We start from the raw sequence: 19,687 nt of genomic DNA on the forward strand, positions 1-19,687 counted from the left end.
TTTCTTAACCAAATATTGATGGGGCATAAGATTATTTAAGAGTCCAATCAGCTTGAAATTGTAGTGATTATTCAAATTTGAGCTTTTGGCTTTAAGTACATAATACCTGCAAACTGCCAATCCCAGTTAAACATCCAAAGCTAAGTTGCAATTGGTTTCGGACCTATCTGGGCAGCTGGCAATGGCTTTCAGGTATCTACCCAGGCAGTGGGGGGGGGGGGGGGAAACAGTTGTAGCAACAGAAGCATAGCCAGATTCCAAGAGGGTTTTTAAAAAGACATTATGTCCCTCATCAACAATTGCAAGTTAGTCTAATGGCTGTTATAGCAGCCATCAGAGATAGCTAAATATCACACCTGGCAAAATGGCATTGAATCCTTTGAGCGTTGCAAACAAATAAAAAGAACACATCAAACGATTGATCAGAAGAACCTGGAGAGCACTTGAAAAAAATGTTGCAGAGGCCAAAAATTAATCCTTTGATATTGCACTAGTTTAAGGACTGACGGAGTAGAGACAAAAAAAATGGAGAAATAAAAATGGACTTGAAATAAAAAAAAGAAGGTGCACTAAAAGAATTTAAAGGAAACAAATACTTCCCTGTAATGACGGTAATGGGAGTTGAGTGCCAGCGCAGATGTGAACAGGATGATGTATATTCAGACTGCAAAGTTTGCAACAAAAGAAAGGTCTTAAATGTGATCAAATCTCATCAATTCTCATCTCTCATACAAAAAGAAGTAGGAGTGACACGTTCACATTGAACAAGACATGCTATTGATCGAGAAGTAGGATTTTGAGAAAATAAGTAAGCGAAAGAATACATTTGAGATTTTTCTTGAGGTTTGCTCTTCTAAAATGTCAATATGATATTTTGTGAATACATTTTTTTATTTTACTGAAGCATTCAGTCAGTAGTGGATTGAACACCTACTTCACTCTACCTTTCAAAAAATCTGGTAAGAACAACCATAGGGTGTTAGTTGACTTAATGGATTTGACAGGATACCACAAGCAGGTATAACTAATTCTGTCAACCTAAAGTCCTTAGGGCCATTGTTAGAAAGATCAGTTTTACCTGAGCTTATGCACACAAGCTGTTCATCTTTACAGTAATATTCACAACATCTTTACAATAATAAGAACATAAAAAATAGGAGCAGGAGTCAGCCATCTGGCCCATCAAGCCTGCTCCGCCATTCAATAAGATCATGGCTTATCAGGCCATAGACTCATCTTCACCTACCTGCCTTTTCCCCATAACCCTTAATACCCCTACTATGCAAAATTCTATCCAACCTTGCCTTTGTGGTAGCTCCCACTGCTTCATTAGGCAGAGAATTCCACAGATTCACCGCTCTCTGGGAAAAGCCGTTCCTCCTCATCTCTGTCCTAAATCTACTCCCCGGAATCTTGAGGCCATGACCCTAGTTCTAGTCTCACCTACCAGTGGAAATGATTTTCCTGCCTCTATCTTATCGGTCCCTTTCATAATTTTATACGTTTCTGTACAATAATATTATACTATTTCAACTTGACGCAGGTAGTGGATAATAATTGAGATGATTCAATGAGGCTGCAAACTTGCACAAAAACCTATATTTGAAGGTTCAAATCTCATAACTAAGGTGCAATAAAGAGTATTTGCAATGAATCTCAACTCTGGCACTATTGCACTGAAATTGGTAAATTGGTTTATTGTCACTGAAGTACAGTGAAAAATTTGTCTTGCATATTGTTCACAAACAAGAGAGACTGCAGATGCCGGAAATCCAAGTAACACGCACAAGATGCTGAAGGAACTCAGCAGGCCAGGCAGAATCTATGGAAAAAAGTGCAGTCCATGTTTTGGGCCAAGACCCTGCCGACTGTACTTTTTTTCCATAGATGCTGCCTGGCCTTCTGAGTTCCTCCAGGATTTTGCATATTGTTCATATATATTAATTCCTTACAACAGTGCATTGAGGTGAATTGATCTGTATGGAGGATATGCAAGGCAATGTTTTCACTGTACTTTGGTACATGTGACAACAATAAAGTAATTTATCGATTTACGAGGTAAAACAATAACAGAATGCAGATTAAAGTGTTATAGATACAGAGAAAGGACAGTGCAGGTAGACAATGGGTGCAAGATCATAACGAGATAGATTGTGAGTTTAAGAGTCCATATTATTATATTAAGGAATTGTTCAATCGTCTTGCAACTGCAGGATAGAAGCTGTCCTTGAACACAGTGGTATGTGCTTTCAGGCTTTTGTATCTTTTGCCATTGGCAGAGGGGAGAGGAGAGAATGTTGGGGTGGGTAGGTGTCTTTGATTAGGTTGGCTGCTTTATTAAGGCAGCAAGAAGTGTAGACACTTTATATTTTTTCATTTTTAATATGGGTGACTTGCTCGTTTGTTAAGACATGTATTATTGCTATTTTGACGAAGGGTCTCGGCCTGAAACGTCGACTGTACCTCTTCCTAGAGATGCTGCCTGGTCTGCTGCGTTCACCGGCAACTTTGATGTGTGTTGCTTGAATTTCCAGCATCTGCAAAATTCCTGTTGTTTATTGCTATGTTTGTCTGTATTGCAATGATCCTTCTATTTGTACTATTGATTTTTTTTTCTTCTACGCTCTAGTTTGTAGAAAATCATAAATAAAATGTTTTTTAAAAAAGAAGTGTAGACAGAGTTCATAGGGGGTTGGCTGGTATCCTTGACGTGCCGAGCTGTGTGTCTAGTTGTCCAGTTTCACGTGAGCCAGGGCAGAGCAGTTGTCATACCAAGCCAAAGATGCACCCGGACAGGATACTTTCTATGGTGCAACAATAAAAATTGGTGAGGGTCAAAGGGGACATGTCAAATTTCTTTAGCCTCCTGGGTAAGAATAGGTGTTGGTGAGCTCTCCTGGCCATAGTGTCAAACGTGGTAGGACCACGATGGGCTATTAGTGATGTTCTCTCGAAGCACTCAACTGTCTCAACTTCATTGATGAAAACAGAACATGCTTCCCATTCCTGAAGTAAATGACCAGCTCTTTTGTTTTGCTGACACTGAGGGAAAGACTGATGTCATGAAACATGTTACTAGGCTCTCTATCTCCTTCCTGTAATTGGACTCATCACTATTTGAGATACTGCCCACTATGGAGGTATCACCTGCAAACTTGTAGACAGAGTTGCAGCAGAATGCGGCCACACAGTTGTGAGAGTACAGGGAGTAGAGCAGGAGGATGAGGATGCAACCTTGTGGGACACCAGTGTTGAAGACAATCATGGTGAAAGTGTTACTGATTACCCTTATTGATTGTGGTCTGTTGGTCAGGAAGTCAAGGATCCAATTAAAAAGGGAGGTTTTAGGTCCCAGATCTTGGATTTTGGAAATGAGTTTGCCTTGTATTATAGGAGGCCAAACAGTAGTCATTCCAAACATCAAAACAAAATTCTTTCAGAAAACATTTCCCAGCTTGCTATTATCAACAGTCATAATTTGTTGATTTCCTTTTTGATCATGTACACCCCCATTCAGAGAATCAAACATAATTTGCATTTTAAATGCTCAAATTTGTAAATAAATTGCAAAATTTCTGTATAGTGCCATATTCTAGCAAAATTCAGAGGCTTGGGGCTTATTCAAAATTGTAGTCTGAACCACTTAATACCAACAACTTGTCTGTCCGAGATTGTCTATTCCAGTTGGTTTTTATCTAGCCAAACAACTGGATAAAGCTCTTAGTTGGGACTGCAGCAACAAATGCATAACTGGATTTCAAGAGGTTATAAAGCAATGTTACATCATTTGTAACGTATATAAATTATTCTAATGGCTGATTTGGAACTGCTCGAGACCATTGTGAACAGCACCTGAGATAAAATTAAGGACACAACTGTGGGAAATAATCGTTTTTATCTCAATATCATGTCCAAAATGTGGGCATTTTCTTTCACTGTGACTCAAAGCCATGTAGGTCATGAATGACATGCATTGGCATCCAAGTTGAAACAAAACATTTTTTTAGCTTGCCAATTGCAATGAAATCATAACTTTTAAACATAATGTTAGATTTGCTGCACATATTCTAGAAGAGGAAGTTTTCAGAGAAATTTACTTGCTCAAATGATAGTTAAAATTTATTCAGAGATCATTAGTGTCATTGAACAAGATCTAAATTTATTTTTTTTATCTGTGATTGCCATGAGGAGGTGTTGGTGAGCTGTCTTGTTGAACCACTGCAATTCTGTGAACTGGCTTATTGCAAATGGAGGGTCTTTTTAAGGCCACTTTCAAAGATGGTTAATATTCAACTATGCTGAAATTATATGCATGTATTAAAATGATAAGTTACCTTCTTTCAAAAATATTGACAGGACAATTGAATTTTGAGATTAGTTTTCTATGATAACTTTTTTATAACAGCTAATCTTTCCATTTTTTAAAATTGAGTTCAAATGTTGCAGGGAATGCAATAGCCCTCTGGAACTCAACTCCAGGAATTAAAATTTAAAAGAAATCAAATAGATGGAAAGGCAAAAAATTGCTTCATTATAAAATTACCAGTTAGAGTCCCATATTACTTATATTATTCATTATAATCTTCGCTATTGTATTATTTTCATATTACAGAGGAATAGTGATTACAAATCCTCCTTTTGTGGAGCAACATTATAAATGCATTTGTGAAGACTTCTTTTGTTATTCATAGTGAAAGGTGTCGGAGTGTGTTTATAATTTTGTTGGAAAAGGGAGGAACTCTTTGGCAACATATACTTGGATGCAACAACTAGTAGAACTCCTACCTCTTTAATTTAGTACAAGCAATTTAAATGCACATCGTCTGGTAGCATTCGAAGTATTTCTGGTTTATAGTTGGTTTATTTTCTGTGTGGCAGTTATTTCACAGTATAAAATTTTACCGTACATTAAATTTCTTGATTTAAGCCTTTTGTGAGCCCTCTTTATGCTTAAACCATCAGTGAAATTGTATTATGCAAAACAAAAATCAGCACACGGAAGTCATTTCAAGGCTGTTATCCTACCGTGTCTGATTTAATATCATCTAGACTTTCTATTAAGCTAAAGCATTAGTATAAACCATTCGATTTGTCTCTATAATTCATAACCTCCTAAAGTTGGGGAATTCCAAGTCTATGATAAATTACTAAATTCTCAATTATTTAAAAAAAATGACCCCAGTGAATGGTGAGTAAACAACTTAGACTTCACAAGGGATCCATTTATTGACTATCTTTCCCAGATTTCCAAGATTTATTGTTCATTATTCAAACAAATCATCTTCATTACTGTATGTATGCAGTGCACTGATTAGGACCATTCCATATGAGTGGCAAAAGTGATGCATCACAAATGAGCAATAATATTATATATACAAGGGAAGTAAAGCTTTGCTGGTGCTAACTGCTCTCAGTTTTACAGAATGAGTGTAGATCCAACATACTTTATCTTGAGATTAGTGTGTTTTCACAGTTCACACACAGAGGAAAAAAGTCAATGAAATAACTCTTGTACATGCTACAATCTTATTAATTTGCTATTAATTAACTTCAATAGCAATTTTAGTTAAGTTCTATTGAACTTTTGACTTACCAAGGTAAGAGTTGTTAACGATCATAAAAATAAGTGATTCTGCAGTTGCTGGAAATTCAAAGTAACATTCACACAAAATACTGGAGGAACTCAGCAGGTCAGATAGTAGGAAAGGAAGGGGAAGGAGAGGGGCACCAGTTAGAAGGTGACTAATGATGAAGCAGATATCTCCCCAGGGCCACTGCAATTTCTTCTCTACCTCTCACAAAGTCCAAGGATACACTTGGTCAGGCTGTGGGAATATATCCCCTTTACTGTGCTGTAAGGCTACAAATGCCTACTCTCTGGTAATATGAATCTCCTTCAAAGTACAACCATTTGCTTCCATTATTACTTGAACAACATGATTTCCTCCTCATTAAACAGCAAGAAGTAATGTTTGTTGAAAACCCCACTCAGCCCCTGCAGCTCAAGACCCTGATGACCTTGCTGATCTCTTACTCTGTCCCCAGCCACCCTTTTAGACTTAATACTGCATATCTGTAGAACCTCTTGGTATTTTCCTTAACCTTACAGATTCATCTTATACCCTCTCTTTGTCCTCTTGATTTCCTTAGACTTTTTATAGCCATTAAGGAATTCACTTGTTCCCAAACTTGAAAAACCAATGTATGTTTCCTTCCTTCTCTTGATCAGAGCCTCAATTTCTCTCGTCAACTTAAACTTGCCAGATTTTCCCTTCAGCCTCTAACAGGAAGATGTTGCTCCTGTTAGGGTGAGGGAACTTGCTATTCATTCCTTTCCTTTCAAATGGACTCACCCTATCAACCTCTGCTAGAATTTGCCTAACTCTCCCAAAATTAGCCCTGGTCCGGTTTAGAACCCTAGCCTGTGGACCTGCCCTATCCTCTTCCATTACCATCTTAGAACTAATAGTATCATGGTCACGAGAACTAAGGTGCTCCTGACTGCCACTTCAGTTAACTCCCCTGACTCTCTCCCTAAGAGAAGATCCAGTATTGAATCCTCATGAGTAGGCTGCTCTATATGTTGGCTACTCTGGACAACACTGTCCAGGCCCTTAACAATCTGCATAGTCCAATCAATACTGCAGAAATTAGAATTTCTCGGTAATACAAACCTTACAACTATGAGCAATTTCTTTACATTCCTGCTAGTCAAGTTCCTGCTGACTATTGAGGGATCTGTTACACAGCCCCACTAGAGTGTGCCTCTAAGTTCTACCCATATGGCCTCCCTAGATGGTCTCCCAAGAATGCCATCTGTAAGTACTGCTGTTACATCCTCCCCAATCATAAAGGCAATACTTCCTCTGCAATTACATGTACCGCTGTCATGCCTGAAGAACTGTATACTGAAACATTGACTGCAAGTCCTGCCTTTCTCTTGGCCATTTTTCTGCTATGGCTATAACAGCTCAGTCCTAAGAACCAATCCATGTTCCTGAGTTCATCTACCTTCTCTGTTAAACCATGAGCAATGAAAAAAATACAGTTTAACTAAATATTCCTTTCCCTGCCTTTGCTGTGTCCCTGGTTCTTCTGATTACTAAGCTTACTCTTGCTGGCTTCCTCTCTAACCTATAACTTGCTCCTAAGAGTCCCACCCCACAGCCAATCTGGTTTAAATTGTCCCATGTAGCATTAGCGAATTTCCTTGCAGGGATATCAGTCCTTCTTTGTTCAAGTGCAACCTGTCCCTTTTGTACAGGTTGCATCTGCCTCGGAAGCGATGCCCATGCCCTGAGAACCTGAATTCCTGCCCCCAGCATCAGCTCCTCAACCATGAATCTACCTGGTGTTTCCTTCTATTTCTGACCTCCCTAGCATGTGGGAGTGGGAGTAATCTGGAGATTATTACTGTCAAGATCCGGCTTCAGAACTTCTGACTTAACTCCTTACATTCAATCTGCAGGACCTCATCTCTTGTGCTATCTGTGCCATTTGTTCCATACAGTGCAGTGACCGCTGGCTGCTCACCCTTCTGCTTGAGAATTGTCCGCAGCCAGTCCGAGATATCCTTGTCTCTGGTACTCAAGTGGCAACACAGCATCCCGCTGTCTCTTCTGCAACCACAAATTCCCCTGTCTGTGCCCCTTACTATCGAGTCTCCCATCACAGTTACCCTGACTGTCTGCCCTTTCAGTCTGAGCCTCAGAGCCAGCCACAGTGCCAGAGACCTGACTATTGTGGCTACCCCAAGAAAGAACATCCCTCTCCACAATGTGCAAAGGGGTATCCCTGTTAGTTACCAATTTATGGAACTCCCTCCAACACCTGTACACTTTCCTCTTTTCTCCTCTCCTCCCCCTCACCTTCCTATTTGACTTCTCCCCCTTCCTTTCCAGTCCTGATGAGGGGTCTTGGCCCGAAAAGTCGACTGTTTACTCTTTTCCATAGATGCTGCCTGGCCTGCTGAGATCCCCAGCAGTTTCTGTGTGTTGCTTTGGATTTCCAGCATCTGCAGATTTTGTCCTGTTTCTTCCTCCCTTAACATTTTTCTAAATTTCTACCTATGTAGTCAAGCATATGGTCATATGCTCTAATAAGTCCAAACATAGCCAGTTACCAAAGGTTGTAAATGTCTTTCCTGTGAACTGCCTTGGTGAACTTCATGACTTCAACAGAGTGCATAATATAAGCCGGTGTTGAAAGAGTTATTTAGTGCATCAGTTTGTCAGAGAGAAATAATTTGCTTCTAATGTTTCCTTGTTAAACTTGGGACAAGGGCCTGAAGCAAAAGTTTGGGCACCCTGCATGGTCAGTACTTAGTAACACACCCTTTGGCAAGTATCACAGCTTGTAAATGCTTTCTGTAGCCAGCTAAGAGTCTTTCAATTCTTGTTTGGGGGATTTTCGCCCATTCTTCCTTGCAAAAGGCTTCTAGTTCTGTGAGATTCTTGGGCTATCTTGCATGCACTGCTCTTTTGAGGTCTATCCACAGATTTTCGATGATGTTTAGGTCAGGGGACTGTGAGGGCCATGGCAAAACCACCAGCTTGTGCCTCTTGAGATAGTCCATTGTGGATTTTGAGGTGTGTTTAGGATCATTATCTTGTTGTAGAAGCCGTCCTCTTTTCATCTTCGGCTTTTTTACAGACAGTGTGATGTTTGCTTCCAGAATTTGCTGGTATTTAATTGAATTCATTCTTCCCTCTACCAGTAAATGTTCCCTGTGCCACTGGCTGCAACACAAGCCCAAAGCATGATCGATCCAACCCCATGCTTAACAGTTGGAGAGGTGTTCTTTTCATGAAATTCTGCACCCTTTTTTCTGCAAACATACCTTTGCTCATTACGGTCAAAAAGTTCTATTTTAACTTCATCAGTCCACAGGACTTGTTTCCAAAATGCGTCAGGCTTGTTTAGATGTTCCTTTGCAAATTTCTGATGCTGAATTTTGTGGTGAGGATGCAGGAAAGGTTTCCTTCTGATGACTCTTCCATGAAGGTCACATTTGTGCAGGTGTCGCTGACAGTGGAACAGTGCACCACCACTCCAGAGTCTGCTAAATCTTCCTGAAGGTCTGTTGCAGTCAAATGGGGGGTTTGATTTGCCTTTCTAGCCATCCTACAAGTAGTTCTCTCAAAAAGGTTTTCTTTGTCTTCCAGGCCTCAACTTGACCTCCACCATTCCTGTTAACTGCCATTTCTTAATTATATCACAAACTGAGGAAACCGCTACCTGAAAACACTTTGCTATCTTCTTATATCCTTCTCTTGCTTTGTGGGCATCATTTATTTTAATCTTCAGAGTGCTAGGCAGCTGCTTAGAGGAGCCCATGGCTGCTGATTGTTGGGACAAGGTTTGAGGAGTCAGGGTGTTTATAAAGCTTTGAAATTTGCATCACCTGGCCTTTCCTAACGATGACTGTGAACAAGCCATAGCCCTAACAAGCTAATTAAGGTCTGAGACCTTGGTAAAAGTTATCTGGGAGCTCAAATCTCTTGGGGTGCCCAAACTTTTGTATGGTGCTCCTTTCCTTTTTTTCACTCTAAAATTGTACAAAACAAAAATAATACACTAATCTTGCTTAAAATGTTGAAAAGAATGTTTCATCTTTAACTTTATGACTTTTGGAGATCAGTTCATCTTCTACTCACTTAATTATTTACAGTAACAGAAGTTTTGACCAAGGTGCCCAAACTTTTGCATGCCACTGTAAGCTGGTGTTGAAAGAGTTATTTAGTGCATCAGTTTGTCAGAGAGAAATAATTTGCCTCTAATGTTTCCTTGTTAAATTTGGGACAATCTGAGTGTCTAGAATAGAAATATTTTAAACATCTCTGAAGTAAAATATCAATTAATTGTGAATTGTAGTCACAATTTTGCCATGGGAATTGCTTAAATAGGGTTTCAATTGACTTAAAACATCACATAAGGCTTTCATCATATAAATTTGGGTTAAGTTTTAGTATCCAGAGGTAAAATGCTAATTTGCCGTATGTGATCATTTGTTTGTTATGGTGAACACATTTTAGCTGAGAAGATGGATTTGGTTGCATCTCCCTGAACATATGTAAGGGATGGTTTAGCTCCACCATGAAGAGGATTAGTTAGGAATATGGCATATGGTCCTTGCAACCTGCTGCTCGAAAAGAGTCAGATTCAAATCAATATTGAAAATGTGTGTGAATGTCTTCCCATTGTAAAAATCTGTATGTCAGTTAAAAGAAAATTGTAGCAAATCGTATGAATTACTACAGTGAAGGTTATTGTTATCAGTTCCATTTTCTAGTTGAATTATCTGCAGTGCCTCCTTCTTGCTCTTCAGAGAGCTTATCATCAATTTCCCCATTGATGACATATGTCTAGACTTGGCAGGATGTGATTTTTATCAGTAAGAATCAAGAAATGTTGATATCACCTCACATTCACAGATCAATGAAAAATATTTCCATCATTAATCATCCAAATATACTAACAGACAAAGACAAATCTTCTCTTATAACTCTAATGCAACTGCTAAATGAAGAAGATGATTTAAAACAATTAAATTTGTGTAATGGACTTATGCATATCCATTATTTATACATTGACAGTGGTTATAAAAGCTCTGAACGACATAATGGTTGACAAACTGTACGCTGCCATTATTCTGTTCAGACCTGAAAACTCATAAAAATCAAAATACATACTAAAAAAATTAACTTTGATTTCATCAGCTGAACATATTTCTTTTAATTGCCAAATGTGATTTTTATATGTAGAATCTCTCAGGATCGACTTTTCATGAGCCCTTGTGGATGATCCCATGTGTTTTGTTATTTAGAGCATCTAACATTGATTGGATGTAATCTTCTAGTTTATATCACATGATTTCCTGCCTCAAATTACCCCTCCCTACACTCATGTTAGAAAATCCATCAAGTTTACATTGCCTTCCCCTATCGGTTTGACAGGAAATGACTCTTACTTTATTGGATCAAACTTGACGGTTACTGAAAAAGTCTTTGGCCTCAGTAGTTTTACCTATTCATATCACTAAAATGTAAATAACCATATAGCAATTTTACTCCATGTCCATAAGTTTTTATTTGTTTGCAGATCCCAAAGTTAACCTTTAATGTTTGGAGACTCCAGGACAAACATTTATGTCTGATAGCCCATTATGTGACTCCTTGAAGAGTTTGCATTCATTCAGAAATTCAGATTTCAGTTGTTCAGATGATAAATTCTGATAATTAAGCTGGTTTCTACTAGTGCTCAACTAATGTAGAGGAAGGTAAGGTTTGAGATCAGAGCCCAGTCAATCCAAACAAGTCGATGAAGTCTGAAAATGTCAAATTAGAACATAGAACATAGAAAACCTACAAAACAATACCGGCCCTTCGGCCCACAGAGCTGTGCCGAAGATGTCCTTACCTGAGAAATTACCTAGCATTACCCATAGCCCTCTATTTTCCTGAACTCCATGTACCTATCCAGGAGTCTCTTAAAAAACCCTATCATATCCGCCTCCACCGCTGTCACCGGCAGCCCATTCCACACACTCACCACTCTCTGCGTAAAAAAAACTTACCCCTGACATCTCCTCTGTACCTTTTTCCAAGCACCTTAAAACTGTGCCCTCTTGTGCTAGCCATTTCAGCCCTGGGGAAAAGCCTCTGACTATCCACATGATCAAAGCCTCTCATCATCTTATACACCTCTATCAGGTCACCTTGCATTCTCCGTCACTCCAAGGAAAAAGGCCGAGTTCACTCAACCTATTCTCATAAGACATGCTCCCCAATCCAGGCAACGTCCTTGTAAATTTCTCTGCACCCGTTCTATGGTTTCCACATCCTTCCTATAGTGAGGCGACCATAACTGAGCACAGTATTCCATGTGGGGTCTGACCAGGGTCCTATATAGTTGCAACATTACCTCTTGGCTCCTAAACTCAATCCCACCATTGATGAAGGCCAATTCACCATATGCTTTCTTAACCGTAGAGTCAATCTGCGCCGCAGATTTGAGTATCCTATGGACTCGGACCCCAAGATCCCTCTGATCCTCCATACTGCCAAGAGTCTTATCATTAATACTATATTCTGTCATCATACTTGACTACCCAAACGAACCATCTCACACTTACCTGGGTTGAACTCCATTTGCCACTTCTCAGCCCAGTTTTGCATCATATCAATGTCCCACTGTAACCTCTGACAGCCCTCCACACTAACCACAACACCCCCAACCTTTGTGTCATCAGAAAATTTACTAACCCATCCCTCCACTTCCTCATCCAGGCCATTAATAGAAATCATGAGGAATAGGGATCCCAGGACAGAGCCCTGAGGCAGACCACTGGTGACTGACTTCCATGCAGAATATGTACCATCTACAACCACTCTTTGCCTTCTGTGGGCAAGCCAGTTCTGGATCCACAAAGCAGTGTCCTCTTGGATCCCATGCCTCTTTACTTTCTCAATAAGCTTTGCACGGGGTACCTTGTCAAATGCCTTGCCTAAATCCATATACATCTACTGCTCTACCTTCATCAATGTGTTTAGTCACATCCTCAAAAAATTCAATCAGGCTCAGAAGGCATGACCTGCCTTTGATAAAGCCATGCTGACTATTCCTAATCAATGCCTCTCCAAATGTTCATCAATCCTGCCTCTCAGGATCTTCTCCATCAACATACCAACCACTGAAGTAAGACTCACTGGTCTATAATTTCCTGGGCTATCTCTACTCCCTTTCTTGAATAATGGAACAACATCTGCAACCTTCCAATCCTCCGGAACCTCTCCTGTCCCCATTGATGATGCAAAGATCATCGCCAAAAGCTCAGCGATCTCCTCCCTCGCCTCCCACAGTAGCCTGGGGTACATCTTGTTCAGTCGCAGTGACTTATCCAACTTGATGCTTTCCAAAAGCTCCTGCACAGCCTCTTTCTTAATATCTGCATGCTCAAACTTTTCAGTCTGCTGTAAGTCATCCCTACAATCGCCAAGGTCCCTTTCTGTAGTGAATACTGAAGCAAAGTATTCATTAGGTACCTCTGCTTTCTTCTCTGGTTCCAAGCACACTTTTCCACTGTCACACTTGATTGGTCCTATTCTCTCACGTCTTATCTTCTTGCTCTTCACATACTTGTAGAACGCCTTGGGGTTTTCCTTAATCCTGTCCGCCAAGGCCTTCTCATGGACCCTTCTGGCTCTCCTAATTTCTTTCTTAAGCTCCTTCCTGCTAGCCTTATATTCTTCTAGATCTCTATCATTACCTAGCTTTTCAAACCTTTCATTAGCTCTTCTTTTGTTAGATAACAAGCCAAAGAAGGGACACACCACCTTTTACCCACATGCCCTGTCAACCGTTTACTGCCCCACAGCAGCAGATACCATCCAGCCATCTCAGATCCCACAATACTGGGCAGAAGCAGTCTTGACCCAGAGGGACTGCAGAAGAAAATTCTCTTCATTCACATGCTTGTTGACAGTTCCCAAATTTCCAAGTTCCTAATTGTCACCACTCTTTGTATTTGTTTGGTCCAATACCATCTGTTGTTGTAGATTTGTATAAATGGAAGAGTATCTGTACATTTATCTTTCCAAATTTCTTGATAATTAAAAAATATAATGGATCTCCTCTGTGCCTTATCTGTTCCAGAAAACTTTACTGCTGGAGCTTTTATTTTATTTGGAGATACAACATGATAACGAGCTGCTCAGTTACACCCATGTGACCGTTATAACAAGTTTTAAGTCTCCTGAATGTTCTCCAATGCTCTTTTCATAGAACATTACCTAAACTTGCACACAGTACTCAATGCTCCTTTTGATTAATTCCTTTTTTGGAATCTGACTGTCACTTGCAAGAGTAATTTATTGCTCTTGGGCGGGTGATGGTGACCATTCTTACCATAAATCCAGTGATCTTCTCCTCTGAGATCTAACTATATGCAATTACTGGATCAGGGCAATTGCACAAAATTATGACCTTAGATTGATACTTGCAGGTAGAAATTTGTCTTCAATGTATGTGCTAATTGTGTGACACGTATGTAAGGCAGTCTACATCTAAACCTTTGATTCCAGTAAAGTCAATAAAATGAAATTTTGGAAACAGAAAATCTACAAATGATGCTGCATCACTCATTTTGCAAAGAGTACTGTGAAAAAATTTATAACCCTTCCTCAGTGAGATAATTTTGACATTGGGAGAGTTGATTTTAATCATTTTCAGTTGGACTATTTTTAATCATTTTAAAGGGAATTATTGTTGCAAACACAGCAAAAACAAAACAATTATCTTGATATAAAATAAGGATTTGATTTGTCTTGGTATTAAGAATGAGTTATTTCAATGAAATTGTTTTTGAAAAAAGCAACCCTTTGACCTTAATTTTCAGTGATGTCATTAAAGGAGTATTATTGGTTCCAAAATGGGTTCCTAGTTTGATCCTGGTAATGGAGCTGGTTCCATTTTATATGTTTGTTATTGTCACATGTACTGAGGTACGGCAAAAAAAAATTGTTTTGCATGCCATCCATAAAGATCATTTCACCCAGGTCAGGACATTGAGGTAGTAGAAGGGAAAAGCAATAACAGAATGCAGAACCTCATGTTAGTTACAGAGAAAATACAATGTAGACAGACAATAAGACATAAGGCCATGATGAGATAGATTGTGAATTCAGGAATCCAGCTGGTTGCACAAGAGGCCAGGTCAATAGTTTTATAATATAGGGATAGAAACTACCTTTGAGTCTGGTAATACAAACTTTCAGGCTTTTGTATGGTCTACCCAATGCTAGGAGAGAGAAGAGGGAATGTGCAGGGTGGGTGGGATCCTTGATTATGTTGACTGATTTACCAGGGCAGCATGTATAGAGAGAGGCCATGGAGATGAAGCTGTTTGTGATGTGCTCACGACTCTGCGTTTTCTTGGTGCTGTCTCCAGGTGTGTCCACTACCCAACTATTTTATATAATGGTCCTCATTTAGTATGAAAATTGAGATTTTATAGTACAAATTGGACCATGGTTGGTATTTTAGAAACAAACTGGCCATCTGAAAGGGAGATACCTTCAAAAAAGTTCAGTTATTATTATTGTGGGTCCTGGAGACAGAGGAATTGTCCTTTGGGCCTCCAACAATAACCTGGACGACAAAGGTACTACAACCACCTTTTCTAAATGATTGAGACTACTTCAAAACAAGAACTGCTGACTGACCTGTGTACTCCATGATCCAGTATCTCAAAATTGCATTTCTACTGTTTTCAGTCTATAGCATTTCTAAGTTTTTTTTGCTTTGATATTTCAAGATAATTATTGATTAATATTTTTTCTTAACTTGACAGGTTCCTCCTTTACTGATGGATGCCCAGTTCTCAGAGTTCACTCCAGATATTACACCCATAATGCTTGCTGCACACACCAATAATTATGAAATAATAAAACTTTTGGTGCATGGGGGGGTCTCCATTCCTCGGCCCCACCAAGTGAGGTGCAACTGTGTGGAGTGTGTGTCCAGCACCGAAGTTGACAGCCTTCGTCACTCAAGGTCACGTCTGAACGTCTATCGTGCTCTCGCCAGCCCTTCGTTGATAGCCTTGTCAAGTGAAGACCCAATCCTCACAGCCTTTCAGTTGGGTTGGGAGCTGAAGGAACTCAGCAAAGTTGAGAATGAGTTCAAGGCTGAATACGAGGAACTGTCGCAGCAGTGCAAGCTATTTGCCAAGGACCTTCTGGATCAAGCACGCAGTTCCAGAGAGCTCGAGATTATCTTGAACCACAGAGATGACCAGAGTGATGAACTAGACCCTCAGAAATGTCATGATCTAGCCAAGCTCAAGGTAGCCATCAAGTACCATCAGAAAGAGGTAGGACTTGGACATTAAGCTCTTGTTACAAGTAACCTTCGGTGTAGCTAGCAACTCTATCTAGGCAGGCAAATGTTATCCTGTGGGCTCATTGTGTGTGTGTGCTTGTATGTTATTGTGTATGAGTGTGGGTCTGTGTAAGAATGTGTGTGTGTGTGTGTGTGTGTAGTTTGTGTGTATGTGTGTGTGAGAGAGTGTACTGTAGGTGAGCTAGTGAGTATGTGTGTATGTGTGTGTGAGGGAGAGTGCGCTGTATGTGAGCTAGTGGGTATGAGTGTGTGTGTGTGTTTAGGCATTTGCAGGTGACAGATAAATCTTGCATTAAGGGCCTCAAGCGTGATGGGGTAAAATGGTGGTGAGTTTCCCTTCCTCTGCCCCCATCACCTGGCAGAAAATGGCTCAGTTTGTGTCCATATCTTTAAGCAATAGTGTAACAGAAATTTTCCTTAGGCTTTTGTCCTTCAATATCTATTTATAGGAAATAATTCCTGTTCGGTAAAGGGGCAGAGAATTTCTAAACTGAATGTGAGGTGATGCGTGAAGCTCACTGTTCCATTTAACCTAATGCAGTTATGTTTAAAATGCAAACTAATTAATCTCTGATAGTGTAACACACTCTAGTTTAAGACCAATTGTAATCCTTGGTTGAAGTGGTTTGGAGAGTGGAGGCAAAATGAATCAGAAAGCATGGATCAGGCTCCATTCTAAAGTCAAAAGCAATGCTGAAGATCTGTGCCTTGCCTGAAACCAGGGCAATTAAACACGAGAAAGGGGAATAGAAACATTGTCCAGGTCTTTTTCCTGGTGGATCTGCATGTGGAAGACCAGGCTCATGTAGGTATAAAGCTGCAAAGAGATATAAATCAAAATCTTAAATGGCTGTAACTCCATTATCAATTGCAAATGAGTGAGCTTGGAATAGAATGGAATTTCTGAATATTTGTTAGTGTTGATTGGCCAATATACCTGCAGTATTGCTGTTGCCTCCTTACAAAATAGCCTAATTTTTTTTAATATTGTGTGAGGAAGGTGTGATACTTCCAGACCTACAGATACCTTGGCTCCTTCTTGGGAAATCTCCCCTTGGATTCCCTCCTCTTTTGCAACTTGGTGTCTGCAGCTGATTTGTGGTCTGAAAGCAGAGCACTGGCTGCATTTAACTGACACCCAAAGTCAACCTTGGCTGAGCATTGCAGACACTCCATTGGTTTCATGCAACCAAGAAGAGGTACCAGAGGAAGTGGTTGAGGACAGATACAATAACTACATTTAAAAGACATGTATGGGGATAGGAAAGGTTATCTGGATGTGGGCCAAATCCGTGCAATTGGGAGTATTTCAGATGACTTCTTGGTGGGCATGGATGAGTTGAGCCAAAAGGCCTGTTTTCATGCAGTGTTACTCTGTAACTCTCCATGACTCAAAGTATTGATGGGCAAGAATGCTAAACTACTAAAAAGATGCTTCAGGTAAAAGCTAAGTACTTGCCACAAGGCAACCAACGTCAGAGCTCCCTGCACGAGGAAAGAGTTAGAGAAGTTGATGAAACTAAAGTAAAATGTTGGAAATATTGGAAAGTCCTGCTGAAGGGTCTCAGCTCGAAATGTAGACCACTTACTTAATTATCTATTGAGATACAGTTGGGAATAGGTCCTTCCTGCCCTTTGAGCCACACTGCTCAGCAATACCCTGATTTAATTCTAGCCTAATCGCAGGACAGTTTCCAGTGACCAATTAACTTACCAGCTGGTACGTCATTGGACCGTGAGAGGATATCGGAGCAGCTGGAGGAAACCCACACGGTCACGGGGAAATCGTACAAACTCCTTACAGGCAGTGGCAGGAAATGAATCCAGGTCACCTGTATTGTAAATCATTGTGCTAACCACCACGCTACTGTGCTGACCAATTTCCCTCCATAGATGCTACCTGACCTGCTGAGTTCCTTCAGCTTTTTTGTGTGTTACTCTGGAAAGTTGACGATGCTGGAATCTGGAACAAAATATATGTATATAAAAAAAACTGGAAGAACTTAGTGGGCATCTGTGGTGGCTAATGCGTTATTCTTTGGGTTATGACCCTGTATCAGGACTGAGAGGGTAGAGGGAGGATATCCAGTGTATAGAAATGAGAGGCAGGGAGGAGACAGAGGTTGTAATGATAGGTGGACCCAGATTGAGTTGTAATGGAGAAGGTTGTATATTGTGAATTATTCATATTAATATAATATTCAGGTGAAAATTGACAATGAGGAGGAAATGGAAGTAAAAAAAAAATCATCAGCTGAAAGTGAGATACGTACAATGGCAGTGTAACTTGCAGGAGTCTTCCAGCTCCCCCTAGTTACCGGAAGGCATGGAAAAATGACCATGTTGAAAAGAAGCACAAGGAGATGCCAAGCAACTTCAGTCAAGCAGTGTAATCTTGATTCTGGGGAAATAATAATCGCAAAAAAAAAGAATTGTTAAGAAGAGCCAGCACGAGAGATTAAAGTATTTAGGAAGTTGATTGAACAGTATTCTGGTGAGGAAGTGTCCAATACAAGTAAATTAAATGGGCAAACTTGCCGATATGATCACACTATAGGAAATTTATATTACTTTCACCCCAGTATGATATGGATTTGGTAAAGGTAAATCTTGTTTGACAACCTGATTTAATAAGGTAAGAACAGCTTGGTGATGTTATGGTTACCACAGGTTCAGTTCCCCTTATCCAAAAACCTCCAAAATGCATTTTTTTGAGTGCTAACATGACATCACAAATGGGAAATTCTACAAAGTGCTGGGAAGGTTCCCAGGCAATGCACAGGTCTCTGCACACCACAGACAGTTCTGAGAAGAGACCTCGCGTATGTAATGAACAGAAGTTGATGAAAAATAGAAAAACCCTGCATAAAGTGAGAAATGAAGATCTCGATTGTGTATTGAAAGAATGGATTCATCAGTGTCGGAGTGAACATATGCCGCTTAACAGTATGCTGATCATGAAACGAGCGAAGACGAACTGAAAATCAAAGGTAATTGTGAATATTCATCAGGGTGATTAGAGAAATTGAAGAAAAGGCATGGCATTAAGTTTTTAAATATTTGTGGTGATAAAGCATCTGCTGATCGTGGAGTAGCAGAGAAATTCTTTGAGTCTGCCAAGATCATTACTGATGAAAATCTGACACCAGGACAAGTCAACAATGCTGATTGTTATTATACTTTAACATAAAACCTAAAAAGAAGTAAAATACAAATACAGTGTACTGTCACAAACATGAGAAAGTCTGCTAGCAATCCAAAGCAAGACACACAAAATACTGGAGGAACTCAACAGGTCAGGCAGCATCTATGGAAACGGATAAACAGTCGACATTTTGGGCTGAGACATAGTCAGAACATGGAGACTGAAAGCCTGCCGTTGTTTGTTGTTGTTTAACAGCTGATTCAGGTATTCTCCCGATGCTGCTGTGTTACTTTTGTTACCCTGCACACAGTATATTTTTGGTATACTTATGATATGTAATAATTTTTACTGTTAAGCACATATGTGTGATGAACAAATTAAGACAAGACTGTTTGCCAGTCCTATACATTCAGAATTGGAAATGATGGTGATCCCAAACTATCTCATTATATATTCCGAAATCCTAAAAAATCTGAAATCCGAAGCACTTGTGGCCCCAAGCATTTTAGATAAGGGATATTCAACTCATACAGTTCTAACAACCTGGGTTCAATTCCACTGCTGCTTGTGAGGTGTTTATACGTCTTCACCGTGACTGCGTGATTTGCTCAGGGTGCTCCAGTTTCCTCCTACAACCCATAG

At 39.9% G+C, this 19,687-nt stretch overlaps 1 protein-coding gene across 1 annotated transcript in view; it reads left to right on the forward strand.

Annotated features, from left to right (window-relative positions):
• The window catches only part of LOC134353392 (short transient receptor potential channel 5-like), a 140,939-nt gene that overhangs the window by 37,384 nt on the left and 83,868 nt on the right, over positions 1 to 19,687 (forward strand). The window contains exon 3 of the mRNA XM_063061417.1: positions 15,350 to 15,871. Within this exon, the coding sequence (XP_062917487.1) occupies positions 15,350 to 15,871 (522 nt within the window). The remainder of the gene's footprint in view (positions 1 to 15,349; positions 15,872 to 19,687) is intronic.

This window comes from Mobula hypostoma, chromosome 10 (assembly GCF_963921235.1).
Source record: "Mobula hypostoma chromosome 10, sMobHyp1.1, whole genome shotgun sequence".
Classification (NCBI taxonomy): Eukaryota; Metazoa; Chordata; class Chondrichthyes; order Myliobatiformes; family Myliobatidae; genus Mobula; species Mobula hypostoma.